This window comes from Oncorhynchus mykiss, chromosome 6, assembly GCF_057628025.1.
Source record: "Oncorhynchus mykiss isolate SJ-2025 chromosome 6, ASM5762802v1, whole genome shotgun sequence".
Lineage (NCBI taxonomy): Eukaryota > Metazoa > Chordata > Actinopteri > Salmoniformes > Salmonidae > Oncorhynchus > Oncorhynchus mykiss.
Genome location: NC_143027.1, coordinates 6,149,789 through 6,177,721, shown reverse-complemented (window position 1 = coordinate 6,177,721; position 27,933 = coordinate 6,149,789). Strand labels below are relative to the sequence as shown.

Below are 27,933 nucleotides of genomic sequence, written 5' to 3'. Positions count from 1 at the left end.
TTACCTATCAGTCATATGGACAACTGCTACTCTGAAAGTCCTCATGGTTCCTCCTGCTCCTCTGGTGGTAAAACAGAGACATCTGGTGGTCAGACAAGGTTACTGCATGTCTATTTAATTACCTATCAGTCATATGGACAACTGCTACTCTGAAAGTCCTCATGGTTCCTCCTGCTCCTCTGGTGGTAAAACAGAGACATCTGGTGGTCAGACAAGGTTACTGCATGTCTATAATTACCTATCAGTCATATGGACAACTGCTACTCTGAAAGTCTTCATGGTTCCTCCTGCTCCTCTGGTGGTAAAACAGAGACATCTGGTGGTCAGACAAGGTTACTGCATGTCTATTTAATTACCTATCAGTCATATGGACAACTGCTACTCTGAAAGTCCTCATGGTTCCTCCTGCTCCTCTGGTGGTAAAACAGAGACATCTGGTGGTCAGACAAGGTTACTGCATGTCTATTTAATTACTCACCTATCAGTCATATTGACATCTGCATTTATTTATTTTTTATTTTTATTTCACCTTTATTTAACCAGGTAGGCTAGTTGAGAACACCTTAATTTAATCAGGTAGGCTAGTTGAGAACACCTTTATTTAACCAGGTAGGCTAGTTGAGAACAAGTTCTCATTTGCAACTGCGACCTGGCCAAGATAAAGCAAAGCAGTTTGACACATACAACAACACAGACTTACACATGGAATAAACATGCAATCAATAATACAGTAGAAAAATCTATTTACAGCATGTGCAAATGAGGTAGCCTTTACCTTTATGTAACTGTGCAAGTCAGTTAAGAACAAATTCTTATTTTCAATGACGGCTAGGAACAGTGTGTTAACTGCCTGTTCAGGGGCAGAACGACAGATTGATACTCTGTCAGGTTGGGGATTATGAACTTGCAACCATTCCGGTTACTAGTCCAACACTGTAACCACTAGGCTACCCTGCCCCCTCTACACTCTAACCACTAGGCTACCCTGCCCCCTCGACACTCTAACCACTAGGCTACCCTGCCCCCTCTACACTCTAACCACTAGGCTACCCTGCCGCCCCAGTCATATGGACATCTGTAATTCAGACTGATGCTCCATCACTTCCTCTGGTCTTCTCAAACTGCTGTCCTAGAGTAGAAGTAGTAGTAGTAGAAGTACCAGTAGTAGTAGTAGTAGTACCAGTAGTAGTACCAGTAGTAGTAGTAGTGCTGGTAGTCGTAGTACTGGTAGTAGTAGTAGTTGTAGTAGTAGTAGTACCAGTAGTAGTAGTAGTAGTGCTGGTAGTCGTAGTACTGGTAGTAGTAGTAGTTGTAGTAGTAGTAGTAGTAGTAGTAGTAGAAGTACCAGTAGTAGTAGTAGTAGTAGTAGAAGTACCAGTAGTAGTAGTAGAAGTACCAGTAGTAGTAGTAGTAGTAGTAGTAGTAGTAGTAGAAGTACCAGTAGTAGTAGTAGAAGTAGCAGTAGTAGTAGTAGTAGTACCAGTAGTAGTACCAGTAGTAGTAGTAGTAGTAGTGCTGGTAGTCGTAGTACTGGTAGTAGTAGTAGTTGTAGTAGTAGTAGTACCAGTAGTAGTAGTAGTAGTGCTGGTAGTCGTAGTACTGGTAGTAGTAGTAGTTGTAGTAGTAGTAGTAGTAGTAGTAGTAGAAGTACCAGTAGTAGTAGTAGTAGTAGTAGAAGTACCAGTAGTAGTAGTAGAAGTACCAGTAGTAGTAGTAGTAGTAGTAGTAGTAGTAGTAGAAGTACCAGTAGTAGTAGTAGAAGTAGCAGTAGTAGTAGTAGTAGTACCAGTAGTAGTACCAGTAGTAGTAGTAGTAGTAGTGCTGGTAGTCGTAGTACTGGTAGTAGTAGTAGTTGTAGAAGTACCAGTAGTAGTAGTAGTAGAAGTACCAGTAGTAGTAGTAGAAGTACCAGTAGTAGTAGTAGAAGTACCAGTAGTAGTAGTAGAAGTACCAGTAGTAGCAGTAGTAGTAGTAGTAGTAGTAGTAGTAGTACCAGTAGTAGTACCAGTAGTAGTAGTAGTAGTAGTGCTGGTAGTCGTAGTACTGGTAGTAGTAGTCGTAGTACTGGTAGTAGTAGTAGTAGTACTGGTAGTAGTAGTAGAAGTACCAGTAGTAGTAGTAGTAGAAGTACCAGTAGTAGTAGTAGTAGAAGTACCAGTAGTAGTAGTAGAAGTACCAGTAGTAGTAGTAGAAGTACCAGTAGTAGTAGTAGTAGTAAACACAACACAACATTTGTCTCTGTAACTAGTCTCCTCTCTAACCCCTACACAACATTTGTCTCTCTAACTAGTCTCCTCTCTAACCCCTATACAAAACAGTTGTCTCTCTAACTATTCTCCTCTCTAACCCCTACACATAACAGTTGTCTCTCTAACTAGTCTCCTCTCTAACCCCTACACAAAACAGTTGTCTCTCTCTGGTCTCCTCTCTAACACAAAACAGTTGTCTCTCTCTGGTCTCCTCTCTAACACAAAACAGTTGTCTCTCTAACTAGTCTCCTCTCTAACCCCTACACAAAACAGTTGTCTCTCTCTGGTCTCCTCTCTAACACAAAACAGTTGTCTCTCTCTGGTCTCCTCTCTAACACAAAACAGTTGTCTCTCTAACTAGTCTCCTCTCTAACTCAAAACAGTTGTCTCTCTCTGGTCTCCTCTCTAACACAAACAGTTGTCTCTCTCTGGTCTCCTCTCTAACACAAAACAGTTGTCTCTATCTGGTCTCCTCTCTAACACAAAACAGTTGTCTCTATCTGGTCTCATCTCTAACACAACACAGTTGTCTCTCTCTGGTCTCCTCTCTAACACAAAACAGTTGTCTCTCTAACTAGTCTCCTCTCTAACTCAAAACAGTTGTCTCTCTCTGGTCTCCTCTCTAACACAAAACAGTTGTCTCTCTCTGGTCTCCTCTCTAACACAAAACAGTTGTCTCTCTAACTAGTCTCCTCTCTAACTCAAAACAGTTGTCTCTCTCTGGTCTCCTCTCTAACTCAAAACAGTTGTCTCTCTCTGGTCTCCTCTCTAACACAAAACAGTTGTCTCTCTAACTAGTCTCCTCTCTAACTCAAAACAGTTGTCTCTCTCTGGTCTCCTCTCTAACACAAAACAGTTGTCTCTAACTAGTCTCCTCTCTAACCCCTACACAAAACAGTTGTCTCTATCTGGTCTCCTCTCTAACACAAAACAGTTGTCTCTATCTGGTCTCCTCTCTAACACAAAACAGTTGTCTCTATCTGGTCTCCTCTCTAACACAAAACAGTTGTCTCAACAGCAACAGAACAATAATCTAATGTGTTACTCATCAAGTCACTGTAGACATACACTGTGTGTACAAAACATTAAGGACACTTGATCTTTCCATGACATAGACTGACCAGGTGAATCCAGGTGATCAGCTATGATCCCTTGTTATGTCACTTGTTAAATCCACTTCAATCAGTGTAGATGAAGGGGAGGAAGAAGGTTAAAGAAGGATATTGAGACATGGATTGTGTATGTGTGCCATTCAAAGGGTGAATGGGCAAGATGCAATATATACATGTCTTTGAACGGGGTCTGGTAACAGGTGCATGGAGCACTGGCTTGTGTAAAGAACTGCAACGCTGTTGGGATTCCTGTGTGTTTCAAGAATGGTCCACCACCCAAAGGACATCTGGACGACGTCTTTCCAATGAGAAAACACTCCACATTCTGATGTGTCAGACAAAGGTGTTTGTATTTCTTCCCCCAGTACTCCTCTTCTTTCACCTGTCTCTCCAGTTCTGTTATTTGGGAGACACTGTGGAGTCTGGACTGCTGCTCTCTCCTCCCACTGCAACACAACACACAGCACTGATCAACACTCTGACTCTCTGGAGGAGGTACAACAGTGTCTAATATAATATCATCTACATCCATAACTCACTATATGGAGGATGTACAACAGTGTCTAATATAATATAATCTACACCCATAACTCACTAGATGGAGGAGGTACAACAGTGTCTAATATAATATCATCTACATCCATAACTCACTAGATGGAGGATGTACAACAGTGTCTAATATAATATAATCTACATCCATAACTCACTAGATGGAGGATGTACAACAGTGTCTAATATAATATCATCTACACCCATAACTCACTAGATGGATGAGGTAACTCCATGCTGTTTGTCCTCCTCAGTGGAAGTGTGGGGTCTCTATCTGAGGTCTCTCCTCCCACTGTAACAACATAGAGAACTGGTCAACATACTGACTCATCAGAGACACATTTAAAACATAGTATAAACAAACTACAAATACATTTCCTTCATTTTATTTTTCCTCCACCTGTTTGTCTCTCTCCTTTAACTGCTTCTCTCTCTCCTCTAGTAGGTTGTCTTTCTCTTCTACTTCCTGTCTCCTCTCTTCTACTTCCTGTCTCCTCTCTTTTAGTTCCTGTCTCCTCTCTTTTAGTTCGTTTTCTTTTCCCTCCAGTAGTTTGTCTCTCTCTTCCAGTAGTTTGTCTCTCTCTTCCAGTAGTTTGTCTCTCTCTTCCAGTAGTTTGTCTCTCTCTTCCAGTAGTTTGTCTCTCTCTCTTCCAGTAGTTTGTCTCTCTCTCTTCCAGTAGTTTCATCATCTCTTTAAACATCTCTGAGAGAGAGAAATTAACATATTTAATTGGTTGTTTGAATAAGTAATGTATTAATTAATTCAATAGTATGTCTATAAAGACATTATCATTTGATGGAGGTGGTACAATTATTAGTAATTATTTCCTCCAGTCAACAGTTATCTGAGCTGAACCAATCATCAACTGGTCTATTGACTATTTGATACATTACAAATGAATTAGTCTGAAAAACAGAATGACATCACTCATGTTCCCTGATTCAATCCTCTCTCCTCCAGACTCTCTCATACTTACCAAGCTCACCAGCTGATGCCTCCCTCTTCAGCTTGTCCTCCTGGGTCTCATGTTGTAAATACAGTGATCCTGAGACTATGGTGTAAAACAGAGAGGTGAGTTCTGTGTGGTAGACGACATCACTATATACAGAACAAACAGGACCAATCAGATTTCTCCTGTAACTCAAGCCTGCTTCATGTAGGGACTGTGGCCACCAATGAGATCTGGTTAACTTCATAAATAATGTTGTTTTGTTATTGGTCTTTCTCTGATCAAATGATTATTTTCATTGTTTGTGATAACCAGCATTGGGCTCTATGTCAGATACAGGATATTGTGTCAGGAGGCAGGGTTCTATGGAATATACATTCAGTAGAATGTGAAGAACATATGACATCATAATACAACCTACCTTGAGAACATTTGGGGAGAGTTTTGATAAATGTAAAGAAACTGATTTAATTTGTAGCCTTGAAGAAGACACACTGCTGTTCACAAGGCCTGTAGTTTTTATAGTATCAGATTAACACTCTGGTCTGTTCTTTGTCTTGTGTTATTGGTTGTCAAGAAACAAAACGGACAAATAAGTAAATACTCACCTGGTTCTGATCATCCATTATCCAAGATGGAGAGTCATGAATAATGATCATGTAAAACAGAATGCATTAGTTATTATTGTTCATTGAATTTCTGTCTCATTACATAATTTAATGAAATACCATACATCATATTGGAATGACTGTTCATCACATTCATTACTAATGTACATCTAGGGAAAGGGATGTAAGCAGTGCTACTATTGGAACAGACGAAACATCACAGAATGATTCATAATAAGACATCAAACTGAATTCAAGCTGATTCTATTATAATTTTGGTGTATGAAATAATGACCTCTATGACAGATATATAGTGGGAGGACTATGTGAAATGTTGACCTCCATGGCAGATATATTGTGGGAGGACTATGTGAAATATTGACCTCTATGACAGATATATTGTGGGAGGTTTATGGTATTGATCCTGATCATCCATTATCCAAGATGGAGAGGAATGAATATTGATAATGTATAACAAAATGTATGAGTTATTACAGTTACATTCAATCCTATTTCAGTCACATTACATTATTCAATCAAATACCATCCATCATATTGATATGACTGGTCATCACATTCATTACTAATGACAATCAAGGGACGTGACAGTAATGTTGGAATGGTTCTAATGCTTTAGGACCAGCTCAAAGCTCAGAGTGATGGTAATATGCATTGTAACTAGTTGATATTCAGAATGAATCTAGTCTATTCATCTGTAACTCCTACTATGAACTCCTACCTACATGAGAAAGTACAAGTGTTCTGTACAGGGAAAGAGACTGGTTGTTATTGTTGTTGTTTAGGTGTTTAGAAACATTACTGGAGTTCTAGAACACTTACCTTCTCTGACCAATAAACTCACTGCAGCCTCCTCCTTCTGTTCTCCATCGATGACCTGACAGATGTAGACTCCTATATCTGACCACCTGAAGTCTCTCAGCCTCAGAGACACGTTGCCTCTATCCAGCTCCTGGGTGATCAGACTCACTCTGCCCTCATAGTCACTCCTCTCTGTCACCTGGCCATTCTTATACAGGTAAATACACTCTGTCTCCTTAAACCACCTGATTGTCATGGCAACAGCACTGGTGTCAGGTGAGAGGTGACAGGGGAGGGTGACCTCTTCACCAACATCAGCCCTCACATAGTCTTCTGAGGTGAGTTTAAACTGATCTGTTCAGAAAGAGAGAACATTTCATGTTTAATGACATCATCTGTGTCAGGAACACAAATCCTCTCAGTACATTTATAAACACAGCTGAATTAATAACTACAACAGACATACAACAACCAGGACCATGTCAATTCTAAACTACAACCCCCACAATCCCAGACAGACAGATTCATTTGAAGGAAAGTCTATATGTCATAGAAGAATGTGATGCTACAATCTAGAATGATATTATCCCATTTGTTCCCACATCTTTCCCAGACATGCCACTATGCTAATCTTATGCCACTAGTAGCCTAACATGTCATCCATTTTGATTTATTTATTTAAAAGTATGTTTTATTCTTGGTCACAGTTGTGACAGAGTCCTCTGTCTATAATAACATGAACAGATATTTACCCCTATTCCTCAACCTCAATATCTATATACCTCAGCCCACTTACCCACACACCTAAACTCAATGACCCACACACCCCAGTGTCCAAGCCTCAACATTCATACTAACCAGGTCTACCCCAGTGTCCAAGCCTCAACATTCATACTAACCAGGTCTACCCCAGTGTCCAAGCCTCAACATTCATACTAACCAGGTCTACCCCAGTGTCCAAGCCTCAACATTCATACTAACCAGGTCTACCCCAGTGTCCAAGCCTCAACATTCATACTAACCAGGTCTACCCCAGTGTCCAAGCCTCAACATTCATACTAACCAGGTCTACCCCAGTGTCCAAGCCTCAACATTCATACTAACCAGGTCTACCCCAGTGTCCAAGCCTCAACATTCATACTAACCAGGTCTACCCCAGTGTCCAAGACTCAACATTCATACTAACCAGGTCTACCATTGTGCAAGAGACACTAAACAAACCTAATAACATTAAATATCACTTCAGTTATTATACTAATTCACTTTATGGGTCTATACATGGCCAATTCCCCCTGAAATAACAACATATGATGTTTTATAGTAAACATCTCTGATTTAAACCTCAGTGAAGGTTAATGGATGATGGTAAAATCATCTGGAACATCATTTAGAAGTAAATCCTGAACCGAACTCAACTTAAATCTACTGAAGAAAAGGATCTGTTATGACTAAATATATAGAATAAATTAGAGGCTCTGTTTTTCTCCATTAGTCAGACATGTTTGTCAGGTAGCTGAGCACTTAAGAGCATTGGACCAGTAACCCAAACGTCGCTGGGTTGAATCCCTGAGGAAACTAGGATAACATGTGTTGATAAGCCCTTGAGCAAGGCACTTTAGAATGACAGCCTACCCTGCTGCCTAGGAACAGTGGGTTATAACTGCCTTGTTCCTGCTGTCTAGGAACAGTGGGTTATAACTGCCTTGTTCCTGCTGCCTAGGAACAGTGGGTTATAACTGCCTTGTTCCTGCTGCCTTGGAACAGTGGGTTATAACTGCCTTGTTCCTGCTGCCTAGGAACAGTGGGTTATAACTGCCTTGTTCCTGCTGCCTAGGAACAGTGGGTTATAACTGCCTTGTTCCTGCTGCCTAGGAACAGTGGGTTATAACTGCCTTGTTCCTGCTGCCTAGGAACAGTGGGTTATAACTGCCTTGTTCCTGCTGCCTAGGAACAGTGGGTTATAACTGCCTTGTTCCTGCTGCCTAGGAACAGTGGGTTATAACTGCCTTGTTCCTGCTGTCTAGGAACAGTGGGTTATAACTGCCTTGTTCAGGGGAACAGTGGGTTATAACTGCCTTGTTCAGGGGCAGAACAACAGATGTTTACCTTGTCAGCTCGGGGATTCAATCTAGCAACCTTTCGGTTACCTGCTCAACACTCTAACCACTAGTCTACCTGTCGCCCCTCATGTTACAAACACATTTCATCCAGACACACATTTACACATAAAGACAAATAAAACTACAAACACATTTAATTTTCAATAGTTGGTTTAGTTCTGTTCTCCCAGATACATGAAAGAAAAGTTAATCATTAATTATAGCATGGTGACTTACTATGAACTCTGGACTCTGCCATTTTAACTGCAATAAAAAGAGAAAACATTCATATTTACATCATTACCTTTCATCAAATTCTCTCTTTTGCTCAATCACACAGATACAAACATCCCTTCCTCTGTCTCCAGTCCTCATTGTTTTAAAACAGGACTGTTGTGTCTAGTTTGGAAAGTGAAATATACTGAGATCTCCTCTTACCTTTACTGGTCTTCACGTCCTCCACTTCACATTCAAAATAGTTGATTTAAACCCATAACCACTCTAATAGTCACTATATGTGCATTTCTACACATTTTTACAGAACAATCTACACCTCAGGCCTAAACTGAGACACAACCTTCACTTTCACCTTTGCACAGGTATTTGGAGTAAACTCCTCCCCCCCCAGCCTCTCTAGTTATTAGAAAACCCAGTCACAAAGTCTAAATTGTCTACAGGCCTATCGTAAAATGTCATGAAAACAAAAATGTACATTTCTGATCTTAATTTAGGTTTAAGGTTAGGCATAAGGTTAGCAGTGTGTAGAATAAGGTTCAAATCAGAAGACCGATCCAGCCAGCAGATGGTAGTGATGATCTTTAATTATAGTCATATTATCCTGAGCTGTAAAGATTTAACAGTGACTATCAATATTAGCTTCTCTTATCTCTTTGGACACATTCACATGAGTAAATGAGTGAAATTGCTTCCATGACAAACAGTCTCAATGCTTTTCCATCCCCTCCTAACAAAATAAATGTAGCTGACTGGTGGTCATTTACTGTCTGAGAAGAGAGTATCACTACCACCTGCTGGTCAATGTTGGGAACTGCAGTGAATTTATAAATCAGAAAGTCAAGACAAGATTTAGGGGGCTGTTGTTGGCAGTCCAGCTCTTTTTGGCCCCAAACGGCTCTTTGTGTTTTTTCAAGTCAAACAGTTTGCGACAGTTTGACTATGATTGGTGTTAAAACAATTCTAATTAAATTATTAAATGAAATCATACTCTACCTTAACCACAATGTATTTAAAAATGCATTGGTTTGATATGAAAAATAATGCTATTAAACATTTGCATTTAAAGTATTACTATTTAATGTATATAAACAAAATGCATATAAATGTAACAATTAAAAACGAATTCAATCTGAACAATATAATAGAATATTTCACCATATCAAAGAAGAATAAATAACAATGTGCAGAACTGCAGCATCTTAAAACATTAAACTGGTCCCTCTTTTCTCTCTCTGCTTTACTACCATGTTATAACCAGCAGCACACAGCAATGCTGACCAGATGTAGCTTTTATGAGAGATTTACATTCAGAAACGCAAGCTGCCTCACTTTCGTAGGGCTGATGCGGTTTCTTCTCCCAGTAGTTATTTGTCCAGTTTTCGGGAAGACCCCCTCAGAGGGAACGGATGTGGCCACGATGCAGAGTCTCTCTGTCATGACTTTAGTAAGCTGTGGGGAGACAGAGGCCTTGTTCTTCCACCAGCTCAGAGGGGCTCCTCCAAATAGGATCGGACCTCCATTATGACATCTGCTGAGGGATTCCTTCGTGCTGCATCCCCTGATGCTCTCTCGTCAAACAGCATCTAAACAGCAGACGTTGGCGCGTTCTAGCATCTATCTGCATGTTTCCGTGAAGGAAAGCCGACGTTGTGAAGTGCGCATGTGTATTAACTCGATACTCCTTTGCGCTCCTTCTCGTCAGCGCAATTTTGAAAAACCTTTGCAAAGGCTAACGTCTACAAAACCTAGTCCACTCTGTTCATAACAGATTCTAGTTTTGGGAACAACAAAACGGTATTGCGATAAATAGTTTAATTGATGAGAATATGTGCAGAATATCGTCCAAAACCCGTGTTGTTCCATCTTGTCCCACGACTCGCCAGTGGGCTTCCTCTGACTAACATATCTGGTAGTGAGTGGAAACGCCAAGCGGATGCTTCACATTATACATCCAGTGAAATGTCTGTCTCCTTCATTGTTCTATTTGTGGCAGAATTCACTTCTTCTTCTATTTCATGTCCGCAAACAATCGTGTAAGTGCACGCCGTCACCTACTGTGCTAGAAAGTACTATCTATCACGATATGCCCAATTCTGCATAATCATGAAAATAAAAACCAAATAAATCCCTACTAACATCTACCACACCCTCCCCCTAAAACGCCTCCCCATCCACCCTCCCCCTAAAACGCCTCCCCAACCACCCTCCCCCTAAAACGCCTCCCCCTAAAACACCTCCCCAACCACCCTCCCCCTAAAACGCCTCCCGATCCACCCTCCCCCATTCTACTTGATCTATCTATAGCATGTTTAAACACTCCACCCTTAGGATTGCTCAGCATGTCAACAACCACTTCAACAGTAACAGCTGTTACTGCCCAATAACCTTCAAACTGGCATTTCAGCTTTCCACCAACCCGAGTCGTATTGATTACCTTACCAATAAAAGCTATGAAGTCAACTTTATTCACTATCAAAGTGTTTTTTGAAGCTGCACATTCATGAGCACCGGATTGCTGAGCAGGCGTTAAAACAACGACAAGGCTGTTGTGTCTAGTTTGGAAAGTGAAATATACTGAGATCTCCTCTTACCTTTACTGGTCTTCACGTCCTCCACTTCACATTCCAAATAGTTGATTTAAATCCATAACCACTCTAATAGTCACTATATGTGCATATCTACACGTTTTTACAGAACAATCTACACCTCCGTCCTAAACTGAGACACAACTTTCACTTTCCCCTTTGCTCAGGTATTTGGAGTAAACTCCTCCCCCCAGCCTCTCTGGTTAATAGAAAACCCAGTCACAAAGTCTAAATTGTCTACAGGCCTATCATAAAATGTCATGAAAACAAAAATGTGCATTTCTGATCTTAATTTAGGTTTAAGGTTAGGCATAAGGTTAGCAGTGTGTAGAATAAGGTTCAAATCAGAAGACCGATCCAGCCAGCAGATGGTAGTGATGATCTTTAATTATAGTCATATTATCCTGAGCTGTAAAGATTTAACAGTGACTATCAATATTAGCTTCTCTTATCTCTTTGGACACATTCACATGAGTAAATGAGTGAAATTGCTTCCATGACAAATAGTCTCAATGCTTTTCCATCCCCTCCTAACAAAATAAATGTAGCTGACTGGTGGTCATTTACTGTCTGAGAAGAGAGTATCATTACCACCTGCTGGTCAATGTTGGGAACTGCAGTGAATTTACAAATCAGAAAGTCAAGACATGATTTAAGGGGCTGTTGTTGTGGGCATTCCGGCTCTTTTTGGCCCCAAACGGCTCTTTAAAAAAAACATGTTTTGTATTTTTTCAAGTCAAACAGTTTGCTATAGTTTGACTATGATTGGTGTGAAAACAACTCTAATTAAATTATAAAATTAAGTCATACTCTACCTTAACTATCATGTTTTTAAAAATGCATTGGTTTGATATGAAAAATAATGCTATTAAACATTTGTATTTAAAGTATTACTTTTTAATGTATATAAACAAAGTGCATATAAATGTAACAATTAAAATGAATACAATCTGAACAACATAACATAATCGTTGGAGGAGGGGCTCCTCCAAATAGGACTGGATCTCCATTATGGCATCTGCTGAGGGATTCCTTCGCACTCAGTTGCTCTCTCGTCAAACAGCATCCAAACAGCAGACGTTTGTGGCACTACTGCTGGTGCTTCTGGTCCATCTGATCCCTCTTCTTCCTGTTGCCCTGGTGCCTGAGCCAGCTGACTACTGGGGCTGTCCCTCCCTCTTCTTCCTGTTGCCCTGGTGTCTGCAGGTGTTGCAGCGAGGAGACAAGACTGTAACTACCAATTGGATACCATGAAAAAGGAGAGAAGACGAGGGAAAAAAAGAAACACCAGCCCAACAGGAGCAGCTATGGAAGCTCCATCAGTCTGACAGTAGGTTCACTTACTACAGGAGCAGCTATGGAAGCTCCATCAGTCTGACAGTAGGTTCACTTACTACAGGAGCAGCTATGGAAGCTCCATCAGTCTGACAGTAGGTTCACTTACTACAGGAGCAGCTATGGAAGCTCCATCAGTCTGACAGTAGGTTCACTTACTACAGGAGCAGCTATGGAAGCTCCATCAGTCTGACAGTAGGTTCACTTACTACAGGAGCAGCTATGGAAGCTCCATTAGTCTGACAGTAGGTTCACTTACTACAGGAGCAGCTATGGAAGCTCCATCAGTCTGCCAGTAGGTTCACTTACTACAGGAGCAGCTATGGAAGCTCCATCAGTCTGACAGTAGGTTCACTTACTACAGGAGCAGCTATGGAAGCTCCATCAGTCTGACAGTAGGTTCACTTACTACAGGAGCAGCTATGGAAGCTCCATCTGTCTGACAGTAGGTTCACTTACTACAGGAGCAGCTATGGAAGCTCCATCAGTCTGACAGTAGGTTCACTTACTACAGGAGCAGCTATGGAAGCTCCATCAGTCTGACAGTAGGTTCACTTACTACAGGAGCAGCTATGGAAGCTCCATCAGTCTGACAGTAGGTTCACTTACTACAGGAGCAGCTATGGAAGCTCCATCAGTGTGACTGTAGGTTCACTTACTACAGGAGCAGCTATGGAAGCTCCATCAGTCTGACAGTAGGTTCACTTACCACAGGAGCAGCTATGGAAGCTCCATCAGTCTGACAGTAGGTTCTCTTACTACAGGAGCAGCTATGGAAGCTCCATCAGTCCACACTGCAAGTCCACCAATCTGTTTTACAGCCTCTACATATGATACATCATGACTAATTGTCTATATGTGAGCCTCTCTAGCCTCTCTCTGTACCTGCCATCCACCAAATGTTGCACCGTGTTCTCCCCCACAATTACAGCACTTAACCTTCACATTGCTTCCACATTCACCTTAATCATGTTCCCCTCGACACAAAGCATATATTTACACAATCTTCTCTTGCTGGGCCTGGCTACTCCACGCTGGCCTGCTGCTCGTGGCACCATCCTCTGCTCGATTTACCACAGTTCTTCTGTGGTGATTTACCACAGTTCTTCTGTGGTGATTTACCACAGTTCTTCTGTGGTGATTTACCACAGTTCTTCTCTCTCCACTCAAGTGTTTGCTAGTGCTATCATGTTTCATCTTACCTCCTGAACCGGAATTGAGATCAGCCTCACCACTTCACCCTAATCTGCTCCTGTGAGTCCCTCTGGATAAAATGTCTGCTAAATGACTAAGCTGTAACTATATCGGCCTAACAAACCAGGCAGAAGTATGTCTAACTTGTCCCACCTAGCTATCTTCAGATGAACACACTAAACTGTAAGTCTCTCTGGATAAGAGCGTCTGGTAACAGTCCTTTACTGTGGGAGCCTGCTAACAGTCCTTTAGTGTGGGAGCCTGCTAACAGTCCTTTAGTGTGGGAGTCTGCTAACAGTCCTTTAGTGTGGGAGCCTGCTAACAGTCCTTTAGTGTGGGAGCCTGCTAACAGTCCTTTAGTGTGGGAGTCTGCTAACAGTCCTTTAGTGTGGGAGCCTGCTAACAGTCCTTTAGTGTGGGAGCCTGCTAACAGTCCTTTAGTGTGGGAGCCTGCTAACGGTCCTTTAGTGTGGGAGTCTGCTAACAGTCCTTTAGTGTGGGAGCCTGCTAACAGTCCTTTAGTGTGGGAGCCCGCTAACAGTCCTTTACTGTGGGAGCCTGCTAACAGTCCTTTAGTGTGGGAGCCTGCTAACGGTCCTTTAGTGTGGGAGCCTGCTAACAGTCCTTTAGTGTGGGAGCCTGCTAACAGTCCTTTAGTGTGGGAGTCTGCTAACAGTCCTTTAGTGCGGGAGTCTGCTAACAGTCCTTCAGTGATGAGGTTAGGTGCACACTCATCATTTCCAATGGAAACTACTGGGACCAACATGCATGATAGTTACAGTATGAGCTGCAATAGTTTCCACTGAATGAAACAGTGTGATTCTCACAGTTAGTGTTATAATGTCTATATAACAGTGTTATAATGTCTATACAACAGTGTTATGAGGTCTATATAACAGTGTTATGAGGTCTATATAACAGTGTTATAATGTCTATATAACAGTGTTATAATGTCTATATAACAGTGTTATAATGTCTATATAGCAGTGTTATAATGTCTATATAACAGTGTTATAATGTCTATATAACAGTGTTATAATGTCTATATACCAGTGTTATAATGTCTATATAACAGTGTTATGTCTATATAACAGTGTTATAATGTCTATATAGCAGTGTTATAATGTCTATATAACAGTGTTATGAGGTCTATATAACAGTGTTATCAGGTCTATATAACAGTTAGTGTTATAATGTCTATATAACAGTGTTATAATGTCTATATAACAGTGTTATAATGTCTATATAACAGTGTTATAATGTATATATAACAGTGTTATAATGTCTATATAGCAGTGTTATAATGTCTATATAACAGTGTTATAATGTCTATATAACAGTGTTATCAGGTCTATATAACAGTTAGTGCTGTTTGCACGAGCACTCAGACTTGATTCAACTAATCAAGTCATCATCAAACCTTTGATTTGAATCAGGGTTGTGCGTGCTCCCCTTTGGGTTTCCAGAACCAGGATTGGGAGACACTGGTCTTAACACCCGGAGGTCTGTTCATTCAGAACAAAACCGTAACAAACAGTTTGTAACGGAAACCATTAACTTTGAACAAAAACATGCTTTTCAATAAAAATTCAAGTTTCTTTTGGACAAATTCATGTTGGTCCCTCCCCTTTTCCTTCAGTTTGCTTCTGCTGGTTTCCGTGTGGGTTTGAGGGGTCGTGAACACACCCCAGGTTTCCACTGACACACCATGCTCATCATACTCAGATCATAGAAGGTGGCACAGACATGGGCTGGCTGCATGTGGTTTACCCACACGGTGTTCAGGTTCATTATATTGCCTAACTTTCTATTCTGGTTCAGAGGGGAAAGTGAAATCCAGGAAGTGAAATGCTGTGCTTTCTTCCTCCTTTGGTTCGTTTGGAGTTTTTTGGTTCTGCAAAGCCATAAAAACCTGTATTATAATGATGGTACTGATATAATAGGCCTCCTGTCTACTAGTCTCACTGTCAGTCTGGGACTATTAAAGTACGATAATATAGTAATACTAACACAGCTACTATTACATTATTACTTTGTTATAAACTTGTAGCCTTCATCTAATCCTATTTTATCTGACCATAATAGCCTTTATTATAAGACATATGTTATTATACCAATGTAATTCTACCCATGTTATTATACCCATGTTATTCTACCCATGTTATTCTACCCATGTTATTCTACCCATGTTATTAATGTTATTATACCCATGTTATTCAACCCATGTTATTCAACCCATGTTATTATACCCATGTTATTCAACCCATGTTATTCTACCCATGTTATTATACCCATGTTATTCTACCCATGTTATTATACCCATGTTATTCTACCCATGTCATTATACCCATGACTGTACGTTTGTTTATTGTGTAACTCTGTGTTGTTGTTTGTGTCGAACTGCTTTGCTTTATCTTGGCCAGGTCACAGTTGTAAATGAGAACTTGATCTCAACTGGTCTACCTGGTTAAATAAAGGTTCAATTAAAATTTAAAAAATAAAAAGGATTGTTATTAGCTGATAATAAGAAGAGATACATGCTTACCACAAACAACTCTTACAAAATGTGAAACATCTTGCTATTTGTGATGAATGTGAATTCCAAGGAGACAAATTAATTCAGTGTGTTTTTCTTCCTGCAACTAATTCTGCGTTTTTGAAAATGGACAACTGGAAGTCGTTGTTCTCCCTGCTAAATTTAGGCCCAGTTGAATGCCTGCCAGGGATGTTTCCCACATACTTTGACTGCCACAGCAGTCAACTAGCTAATCACAGTAGTCAACTAGCTAGCCACAGTAGTCAACTAGCTAGCCACAGTAGTCAACTAGCTAGCCACAGCAGTCAACTGGCTAGCCACAGTAGTCAACTATCTAGCCACAACAGTCAACTAGCTAGCCACAACAGTCAACTAGCTAGCCACAGCAGTCAACTAGCTAGCCACAGCAGTCAACTAGCTAGCCACAGCAGTCAACTAGCTAGCCACAGCAGTCAACTAGCTAGCCACAACATTCAACTAGCTAGCCACAGCAGTCAACTAACTAGTCACACCAGTCAATTAGCTAGCCACAGCAGTCAACTAGCTAGTCACACCAGTCAATTAGGTAGCCACAGCAGTCAACTAGCTAGCTGTTTACCTTTCTACAACATTCACTATTTTTTTTGTAAACAACTAACAAGCTAGTTAGCTCTCTCATGTTCTAGTCAAACTGTCAACAGAGTAGCTAGGAAGCAACAAGATATGCCAAACAACAGCCTAAAAACCACTTGAGGGCAAATAAATCAGATTTGACAGTTCAGACACAAGTCACATGGCTAGGAATCAGATTTGTATCTGACTTAAAACCACCTATGAAGGTGGCTTGAAATGTGACCTGAAATGTCCAATTCCATCTGCTTTTTGCTGTTCAGACTGCAGGAAAAATAACAGATTAGAATCGGATATGGAAAAAATGTGGATTTGAGTCAATCCTTATACGTAGGTCGCTCTGGATAAGAGCGTCTGATAGATGACCACAATGTAAAATTAGATGTGATCTTCACCGGGCAGTCCACGGCCAATAGAGAGCTCTTTCCATCAGTCTGCTAATAGAAAAAACATTGTCTGGCATCTTAATGCTTGTTGGAATTTTCAGTTCCTTATTCTGGGTTCCTTGCACCCGATCAAGTGAAATGAATCTAAATTAAACACAAGTGATATGAAGCTATCAGCCTTGATAAATGTGTGGCAGAGTGATTCTGATAGGGAAAAGAACACAAGTGATATGGAGCTATCAGCCTTGATAAATGTGTGGCAGAGTGATTCTGATAGAAAAGAACACAAGTGATATGAAGCTATCAGCCTTGATAAATGTGTGGCTGAGTGATTCTGATAGGGAAAAGAACACAAGTGATATGAAGCTATCAGCCTTGATAAATGTGTGGCTGAGTGATTCTGATAGGGAAAATAACACAAGTGATATGGAGCTATCAGCCTTGATAAATGTGTGGCTGAGTGATTCTGATAGGGAAAAGAACACAAGTGATATGAAGCTATCAGCCTTGATAAATGTGTGGCAGAGTGATTCTGATAGGGAAAAGAACACAAGTGATATGAAGCTATCAGCCTTGATAAATGTGTGGCAGAGTGATTCTGATAGGGAAAAGAACACAAGTGATATGGAGCTATCAGCCTTGATGAATGTGTGGCAGAGTGAATCTGATAGAAAAGAACACAAGTGATATGAAGCTATCAGCCTTGATAAATGTGTGGCAGAGTGATTCTGATAGGGAAAAGAACACAAGTGATATGAAGCTATCAGCCTTGATAAATGTGTGGCAGAGTGATTCTGATAGGGAAAAGAACACAAGTGATATGAAGCTATCAGCCTTGATAAATGTGTGGCAGAGTGATTCTGATAGGGAAAAGAACACAAGTGATATGGAGCTATCAGCCTTGATAAATGTGTGGCAGAGTGATTCTGATAGAAAAGAACACAAGTGATATGAAGCTATCAGCCTTGATAAATGTGTGGCTGAGTGATTCTGATAGGGAAAAGAACACAAGTGATATGAAGCTATCAGCCTTGATAAATGTGTGGCAGAGTGATTCTGATAGGGAAAAGAACACAAGTGATATGAAGCTATCAGCCTTGATAAATGTGTGGCTGAGTGATTCTGATAGGGAAAAGATACGACAGGGTAATAATAGTACTGTATTAATTCCCAAGGAGGAGATGTTGTTGCACATGCAGTGTATAATGTCAGGTCCACAATTACTGACACCCTTGATAAAGATGAGAAGAACCAAAGTAGCTTTATTTTCATGTCATCTGAACATAGTACAGGTTCCCATGGCGCCCGTTTCCGTTTGTCAAACTGCAGGTGTTTACATTTGTTGGACGTCATTAAAAAGGAGCCTCATACCGACTGTAAAATATGGTGGAGGATATTTGATGTTATGGGACTATTTTGCTTGTTCTTTTTTTTGTTTTTTGTCCACAAAGTCAAAAACTTGCCTTTTTCTACCATTTATCTTCTGAAAAATGAGATTTTTAATCCTAACCTTAACCCTAACCTTAAATGAAGACCAAAAATATTATTTTTGTTTTGTCCTGGGACCCTTGTTATGGTCAACGGCATCATCAAATTTCATTTTCAGCCAAAAACCTGGTTGCCTCTCCAGGGTTCTGAAACTTGGCCACAAGTGGATCTTCCAGTAAGACAATAACCCCAAGCACTAATCAAAATCAGCAAAGAAATTATTAAATGACCACAAAATGAACAGTTTGTTAAGGTCCTCTCAGTCTCCAGACTTGAACCCCATTGAAAACCTTTGGTTTGAATTGAAGAGGGCAGTCCATCAGCGCAGACAAAAGATATCAAGGATCTGGAAAGACTCTGTTATAGAGGAAAGGTCAAAGATCCCTCCTGATGTGTTCTTCATTCTCATAACCTAACGTAGCAGGTCTAAGATCCCTCCTGATGTGTTCTTCATTCTCATAACCTAATGTAGCAGGTCTAAGATCCCTCCTGATGTGTTCTTCATTCTCATAACCTAACGTAGCAGGTCTAAGATCCCTCCTGATGTGTTCTTCATTCTCATAACCTAATGTAGCAGGTCTAAGATCCCTCCTGATGTGTTCTTCATTCTCATAACCTAACGTAGCAGGTCTAAGATCCCTCCTGATGTGTTCTTCATTCTCATAACCTAACGTAGCAGGTCTAAGATCCCTCCTGATGTGTTCTTCATTCTCATAACCTAATGTAGCAGGTCTAAGATCCCTCCTGATGTGTTTTTCATTCTCATAACCTAATGTTGGAGGCTTAAAAGAAGATCCTATAAAACATAGTAGAAAAAGACTCCATTATCCTCTCAAGGTGAGGTATTGAAAACAGCAGGGCCATTTTAACCCCAGTCTTTTTGTGAGAGAAAAGAAATATGACTTGTGAAACAAAATCACTTTCACTGAGCAATTGTATTAGTATAAAATATAATTTCCCCTTTTTTTTGCATAAAATATAGCTCAGTGTTTGCATTATTGATTTTATACAGTCTTTAAAAAAAATCTTTATCAAAGCCAATAATTATGGACCTGTCTGTATGTCTAGGAGAAATACAGTTTTTAAACGCTCTCCAATCTTAACCACTGAATCTCTACTTGTTCTACTCAGCATTTACCAGGTTTTCACTAGATTGCTGAAGTATTATTTGATTATATTATCATTAAAATCCTCTTTACAATGTAACAAGACAGATTCTCGATATGGCATGTTTCATTTCAATAGAATCACTAGGCTAGAAATGAAGGGTAAAGTTAAAATAGTGAATATATATATAGACATTTTTATATCCTCCAAAAGTCTGATCTTCATTTTGCGTGAAGACGAGGGATTCCCCCACACTTCCTTTTTTGCAGCAATATAAACCCAGAGACAACATCATTCAGTTTCTGTAGACACCAGCCGACCACAGCCAACACAGACTCAAGATGCCTTTCAAGCCACACTACCTGTTGGTGTCCCTGATTCTCTGCTGGTTCGTGGCTCTTCAAGGTGAGATATTGCATCTTTATCTATATATCTACATATCTATGAATCTGTTCAACTTGACTCTTAAACAATCAATAAACCAAACCTATTATAATTTATTTTTTTAACAATTTAATTCCAATTATCACAATCAATCCACTGCAATGTTAAGTGTCTCAGAGTAGGGTCTGTATTCAATCCGTATGGCAGAAGTTCTGCGTTGCAGCGTAAGTGAAATTTAAAGGTAATGTTCCTTAGTGGAAACTGCATTCACGGTAAACGCTGCATGTCGGCTCAATCAGATATTACCGTTACATTGCTATCACGCTATCACTGTCTTTTAACTGGTGTTTTTATTTCTTTACTTACCTATTGTTCACCTAATACCTTTGTTACACTATTGGTTAGAGCCTGTAAGTAAGCATTTCACTGTAAGGTCTATCTGTTGTATTCGGCATTTCACTGTAAGGTCTACTACACCTGTTGTATTCAGCATTTCACTGTAAGGTCTACTACACCTGTTGTATTCAGCATTTCACTGTAAGGTCTACTACACCTGTTGTATTCAGCATTTCACTGTGAGGTCTACTACACCTGTTGTATTCAGCATTTCACTGTAAGGTCTACTACACCTGTTGTATTCAGCATTTCACTGTAAGGTCTACTACACCTGTTGTATTCAGCATTTCACTGTAAGGTCTACTACACCTGTTGTATTCAGCATTTCACTGTAAGGTCTACAACTGTTGTATTCAGCATTTCACTGTAAGGTCTACTACACCTGTTGTATTCAGTATTTCACTGTAAGGTCTACTACACCTGTTGTATTCAGCATTTCACTGTGAGTTCTACTACACCTGTTGTATTCAGCATTTCACTGTGAGGTCTACTACACCTGTTGTATTCAGCATTTCACTTTAAGGTCTACTACACCTGTTGTATTCAGCATTTCACTGTAAGGTCTACTACACCTGTTGTATTCAGCATTTCACTGTAAGGTCTACTACACCTGTTGTATTCAGCATTTCCCTGGAAGGTCTACTACACCTGTTGTATTCGGCGCACGAGACAAATAAACTTTGATTTGATTTAATCTGTAACACTTCAGCGATGATACAGACTGAATAGAGCCCTAAAAGTGCTGATCTAGAATCAGTTTTGTCTTTCTAACATTCACATGTTTCAAAGTGCAACTTTTAGTGATGATAAAAAGGTGTTAACTCTATCCCTTAAACCTTAACCTTTAACCCCAAATTCTAACAACACTATATTGTTATTGTATGTAATATTCCCGGTCTTCATCCCTGCAGCATTCCCCATGAACGGCTGTGCTGCATGTCAGAAGTGTCGCTGCATCCGGACGTCCTCTGCTTTCATCTCTCCTCGGCTGTTCCACAGGATAGAGATCCTACCTCCAGGTGCCCACTGTCGTCAAACAGAGATCATGTGAGTCAACTAACACCACCTAGCAACCAGTCAAGAACCCTTTCACAGTCAACAAGCAAACCAACATCTATTTCTAAAATATATATATTTTTAAACATGACTTAAAAAAAAGTTACATTAACCTAATGAAAACTCTTCTGTATGAATGAGGTTTGTACAGTAGCCCTGATACATGACCTGGTCTGCCTAATACATTATCACAGTAGCCCTGATACATGACCTGGTCTGCCTAATACATTATCACAGTAGCCCTGATACATGACCTGGTCTGCCTAATACATTATCACAGTAGCCCTGATACATGACCTGGTCTGCCTAATACATTATCACAGTAGCCCTGATACATGACCTGGTCTGCCTAATACATTATCACAGTAGCCCTGATACATGACCTGGTCTGCCTAATACATTATCACAGTAGCCCTGATACATTACCTGGTCTGCCTAATACATTATAACAGTAGCCCTGATACATTACCTGGTCTGCCTAATACATTACCTGGTCTGCCTAATACATTACCTGGTCTGCCTAATACATTATCACAGCATTCATAATACATTACCTGGTCTGCCTAATACATTATCACAGCATGCCTAATACGTTACCTGGTCTGCCTAATACATTATCACAGCATTCATAATACATTACCTGGTCTGCCTAATACATGATCACAGCATGCCTAATACAGTATTACAGTATGTCTAATAAATTGTCACAGTATACCTAATACATTGTCACAGTATACCTAATAAATTGTCACAGTATACCTAATACATTATCACAGTATACCGAATACATTATCACAGTATACCTAATACATTATCACAGTATACCTAATACATTATCACAGCATTCCTACTACATTATCACCGTATGTCTAATACGTATCACAGTATACCAAATACATTATTACAGTATACCTAATACATTATCACAGTATACCTAATACATTATCACAGTATACCTAATACATTATCACAGTATACCTAATACATTATCACAGTATACCTAATACATTGTCACAGTTTGCCTAATACATTATCACATCATATTGGCTTCACTCTTAGAAAAAAAGGTGCTATCTAGAACCTAAAAGGGTTCTTCAGCTGTCCCCATAGGAGAACCCTTTGAATAAATCCCTTCCTGCTTCCAGGTAGAACCCTTTTGAGTTCCATGTAGAACCCTCTGTGGAAAGGGTTCTACATGGAACTCAAAAGCGTTCTACATGGAACTAATAAGAGTTCTACCTGGAACCAAACAGGGTTCTACTATGGGGACAGCTGAACAACCCTTTTGGAACCCTTTTTCTACGTGTGTATATGCCTGTCCTGACAATATTGTTATTCTCAGACAATATTATATTTCAAAACTCGAGCTTTGATTACAAAACAGATCAGTTGGTGTAGCACCTGCTAGGCACAGCTGAGCAGAAATTGAAATAATTGGCTTTTATTTTACTGGACTGATGGTATCTGCATCTGCCATGGTGCTTTCAAGACAACTGGGAACTCTGGGAGATAAACTAGGTCAAATCATGAAGTCAACGGACTTCAGGTTGGAAAGTTGGAGTTCTAGAAAGATGTCTCAGTTACCGACTTGGAATTTAGAGCCGGATGACCGTTCAAAATGATTTTTCCTCGTCGGGTCTCGTTTTTTTTCTCAGTTTCCAGTTGTCTTGAACACACTGAAGTTGGAAGTCTGAGATTTCAGAGTTCCCAGTAGTTGTGAACACCGCATTAGTCTCAGCGGAGGGAGGGAGAGAAGAGCAGAAAGTCCACCTCACACGGTCCAGCTCTCTCCTTCCTTTCCTCCGGTGAGACTGACCAGAGAGGTGAGACTGACCAGAGAGAGGTGAGACTGACCAGAGAGAGGTGAGACTGACCAGAGAGGTGAGACTGACCAGAGAAAGGTGAGACTGACTAGAGAGAGGTGAGACTGACCAGAGAGAGGTGAGACTGACCAGAGAGGTGAGACTGACCAGAGAGAGGTGAGATTGACCAGAGAGGTGAGACTGACCAGAGAGATGTGAGACTGACCAGAGAGAGGTGAGACTGACCAGAGAGAGATGAGACTGACCAGAGAGAGGTGAGACTGACCAGCGTGAGGTGAGACTGACCAGCGTGAGGTGAGACTGACTAGAGAGAGATGAGACTGACCAGAGAGAGGTGAGACTGACCAGAGAGAGGTGAGACTGACCAGAGAGAGGTGAGACTGACCAGAGAGAGGTGAGACTGACTAGAGAGAGGTGAGACTGACCAGAGAGAGGTGAGACTGACCAGAGAGAGGTGAGACTGACCAGAGAGAGATGAGACTGACCAGAGAGAGATGAGACTGACCAGAGAGAGGTGAGACTGACTACAGAGAGGTGAGACTGACCAGAGAGAGGTGAGACTGACCAGAGAGAGGTGAGATTGACCAGAGAGGTGAGACTGACCAGAGAGATGTGAGACTGACCAGAGAGAGGTGAGACTGACCAGAGAGAGATGAGACTGACCAGAGAGAGGTGAGACTGACCAGCGTGAGGTGAGACTGACCAGCGTGAGGTGAGACTGACTAGAGAGAGATGAGACTGACCAGAGAGAGGTGAGACTGACCAGAGAGAGGTGAGACTGACCAGAGAGAGGTGAGACTGACCAGAGAGAGGTGAGACTGACTAGAGAGAGGTGAGACTGACCAGAGAGAGGTGAGACTGACCAGAGAGAGGTGAGACTGACCAGAGAGAGATGAGACTGACCAGAGAGAGATGAGACTGACCAGAGAGAGGTGAGACTGACTACAGAGAGGTGAGACTGACCAGAGAGAGGTGAGACTGACCAGAGAGAGGTGAGACTGACCAGAGAGAGGTGAGACTGACCAGAGAGGGGTGAGACTGACCAGAGAGAGGTGAGACTGACCAGAGAGAGATGAGACTGACCAGAGAGAGGTGAGACTGACCAGAGAGAGGTGAGACTGACCAGAGAGAGGTGAGACTGACCAGAGAGAGGTGAGACTGACCAGAGAGAGGTGAGACTGACCAGAGAGAGGGGACAACGTCTTCCACCTGATGGCTAAAGTCGAGTCACACCGCATCTGCTTTCAGACACAAATTCATGTTGTTCCTCTGACCAGAGGAAGTATAATATCCCTCCCTATTAAAATAGACAGGACGAGATGCTAATAATGATAGAAACACAGCGCTGTCCATACACTTGGCTACTCATTCATTACAGTGTGAGTGGAAGTAGAGAGAAACATGTGTTATATTATGTAATAGTGTTGAATGAAAACAGTGACAGAGCAGAATGAAAACTTAAACATGAACTCACTCATAAAAAACAGCAGCTGTATTCTTTGATCATTTCTCTCTGGTCCTGGTTTTAAAAGTTATGAAATCTTACATAGGCTGGTATCAAACTTTGTGTGGGGGTCGTGGAAGCTGTAGGCACAGTGATTTGAGCTATACGATTGGCCAGCGCAGTTTGGCTCTCTCGATTTATCCACAGATCTTCCTGTCCGCCGGTTAGGTAGAGTTTGTCTTTCCTGACAAACTAAATGGTTTAAAATGGGAACAGTTTGTCTACCCGGTGCGCAAGGCTTCTGAAGTGCACCTGCCGGTAACAGCGCAACACGAATTTAAAAAAGAAGACCCGCAATCCTTTTCCATATGATTTTCTACAGAAATGTTTGGTGATCGACTAGGAATGCCTTGAAGTCGATCGCGATCGATTGGTTGGTAACCACTGGCCCAGTGGAATCTCCATGCTTTTTGTTGTTGTTGTTCAGGCTTCATCTGTGTCTTGGAAACCGCACCTAAAACCCATGGTGGCTGTCATTGTCTTCACACATAGATCATGTGAGTCAGTCAGCGAGGTCTTGAACGAAGCGCTAAACTGTGGTTTTCTAATGCATAGGGGGAAGAAGCGTGGGGGATCGGTCGTGGTGGAGGGGAAATTAATTAGTCAGTATAGTCACTTTACTGCATGCTATGCAAACCAATCATTAGTCACTGATGATGAGTTCAATGTTCCTATTCGTAACCAAGGCTAAGACATTGTAATAAATGTGGGCATTTGCAGTGGTAGCCTATAGCAATTTCCCCCGAAACTCAGTATGTGGCAGGGACTCCAGACAATCACAGATTACAAATATGTTTTTCTAGTCAAAGCCATCCTATTCAACTATTGCTGTACATGTACTATTATATGCTCCCTATTCTACAGATGTACTATATATTCTATCCACATACTGTCCACAATGACTCTACATTCAATCACACATGTAAACATATACATACAGTGTATTCAGAAAGTATTCAGACCCCTTGACTTTTCCACATTTTATTATGTTTACAGCCTTTTTCTAAAATTGATTAAATAAAACAATTGTCCTCATCAATTTACACACAATGCTCCATAATAACAAAGTGAAAACAGGTTTTTAGACATTTTAGCAAATGAATTAAATATAAAAAACAGAAACACCTTATTTACATAAGTATTCAGACACTTTGCTATGAGACTCTACATTGAGTTTAGATGCATCCTGTTTCCATTGATCATCCTTGAGATGTTTCTACAACTTGATTGGGGTCCACCTGTGGTAAATTCAATTGATTAGACATGATTTGGAACATCTCACACCTGTCTATATAAAGGTCCTACAGTTGTCAGTGCCTGTCAGAGCAAAAACCAAGCCATGAGGTCGAAGGAATGCCAAGAGAGTGAAAAGCTGTCATCAAGGCAAAGGGTGGCTACTTTGAACAATCTCAAATATATATATATGTTTTAATACATTTTGGGTTACTACTTGATTCCATGTGCTATTTCATAGTTTTGATGTCGTCACTATTATTCTACAATGTAGAAAATAGTAAAAAATAAAGAAAAACCCTGAAATGAGTAGGTGTTCTAGAACCCTGAAATGAGTAGGTGTTCTAGAACCCTGAAATGAGTAGGTGTTCTAGAACCCTGAAATGAGTAGGTGTTCTAGAACCCTGGAATGAGTAGGTGTGTCCAAACTTTTGTCTGGTATTGTATCTATACATACATTTACATATACAGGACTCCGACTTTGCTCGTCCTAATATTTGTTGGGGCTGCAGGGTAGCCTAGTGGTTAGAGCGTTGGCCTAGTAACCTGAAGGTTTCAAGTTCAAACCCCCGAGCTGACAACTTCATTCTGCCCCTGAACAGGCAGTTAACCCACTGTTCCTCGGCCGTCATTGAAAATAAGAATTTGTTCTTAACTGACTTGCCTGGTTAAATAAAGAAATAAAGAAATAGATTTCTTAAATCCATTCTTCTACTCAGATGTAGAATAATGTATTGTTAGATATGTATTGCACTGTTGGAGCTGGGAACACAACCATTTCACTACAGCCATAATAACATCTGCTAAATATGTGTACGTTCATATTGACGTTTTCTGATAGGTTCAATTCTGCAGTGTATGATATGTAACCATGGTGACGCTGTAATATATATCCCTCCATTCATTCATCAGCGTTACCAAGAAGGACAAAGCCACCGTCTGTGTGACTCCAGATGCACGATGGATCAACAAAGTCATTGTCAAGTTACAAAGGTAAATACAACACACACACACACACACACACACACACACACACACACACACACACTTCTGTTGACTTTAACACAGACCATCTCTTTCTACAGTACCAACAAGAAGAAGAGAAGTGTAGAACTTCCCCATCTCAACCACCATTGAGTGAATTGGAACAGGAATGTATCAAGTTGGAGCTAAATGGAAATGTGATACCAATGTGATACCAATGTAATACCAATGTAATACCAATGTGATACCAATGTGATACCAATGTGATACCAATGTGATACCAATGTGATACCAATGTGATACCAATGTGGTACCAATGTGGTACCAATGTGGTACCAATGTGATACCAATGTGATACCAATGTAATACCAATGTGATACCAATGGATTCTGTTCAAATATGATTCCAATACCAAGTTAATTAGTTTATCTGAAATGATCTCAGTATGTATTGTTAGGTTCTTATTTTTCAGACTAAATAACCCATGGACACTAGAGAAACTTTAACCAAGTGTAATTCTTCCCAGAGGTTCTGTACAGCTGTAATTCAGACAACACAACATTTGTCCCACCCAGATATTTATATCCCACTTATTAAGACACTCCTCCTTCTCTTCAATCCTTTCATTTTATGGTTCTACAGGAAGAGAGAAAAAAGGGAAACAGGAAACCAAACCTTTATTACTCCCTT

At 40.6% G+C, this 27,933-nt stretch overlaps 4 protein-coding genes across 6 annotated transcripts in view; 1 reads left to right on the top strand and 3 right to left on the bottom strand.

The window, feature by feature from the left end:
- The window catches only part of LOC110525075 (uncharacterized), a 42,733-nt gene extending 37,280 nt beyond the window's left edge, over positions 1-5,453 (bottom strand). Inside the window, exons 1-3 of one of the 2 annotated variants that reach the window (XM_090236875.1) lie at positions 4,888-5,453; positions 4,311-4,613; positions 4,125-4,202 (exon numbers count right to left, since the gene is read on the bottom strand). In XM_090236875.1, coding sequence (XP_090093001.1) covers positions 4,125-4,202; positions 4,311-4,613; positions 4,888-5,107 — 601 coding nt within the window. In that variant the 5' untranslated portion in view covers positions 5,108-5,453. The remainder of the gene's footprint in view (positions 1-4,124; positions 4,203-4,310; positions 4,614-4,887) is intronic. The other variant, XM_090236876.1, reaches the window with a different exon arrangement.
- The window catches only part of LOC110510486 (uncharacterized), an 84,879-nt gene that overhangs the window by 37,280 nt on the left and 19,666 nt on the right, over positions 1-27,933 (bottom strand). The window lies entirely within an intron of this gene.
- LOC149982716 (uncharacterized) lies at positions 560-3,972 on the bottom strand. The gene is made up of 2 exons (XM_090236881.1): positions 3,957-3,972; positions 560-3,807 (listed from the first exon to the last, which is right to left on the bottom strand). Exon 2 carries the CDS (start codon positions 2,230-2,232, stop codon positions 1,117-1,119), a length of 1,116 nt encoding a protein of 371 aa, XP_090093007.1. The 5' UTR covers positions 2,233-3,807; positions 3,957-3,972; the 3' UTR covers positions 560-1,116.
- Positions 20,174-27,737, top strand: LOC110510500 (C-X-C motif chemokine 13). Of its 2 annotated transcripts, XM_090236882.1 has the most exons (4): positions 20,174-20,268; positions 21,555-21,690; positions 27,172-27,252; positions 27,345-27,737. In XM_090236882.1, the coding sequence occupies exons 1-4, from the start codon at positions 20,205-20,207 to the stop codon at positions 27,394-27,396; spliced, it is 333 nt and encodes a 110-aa protein (XP_090093008.1). In that variant the 5' UTR covers positions 20,174-20,204; the 3' UTR covers positions 27,397-27,737. The 2 variants fall into 2 exon arrangements, 1 of the variants encoding a protein (XP_090093008.1); XR_016496486.1 differs by lacking the exons at positions 20,174-20,268; positions 21,555-21,690 and adding an exon at positions 24,608-25,523 and having other exon boundaries at positions 27,345-27,402.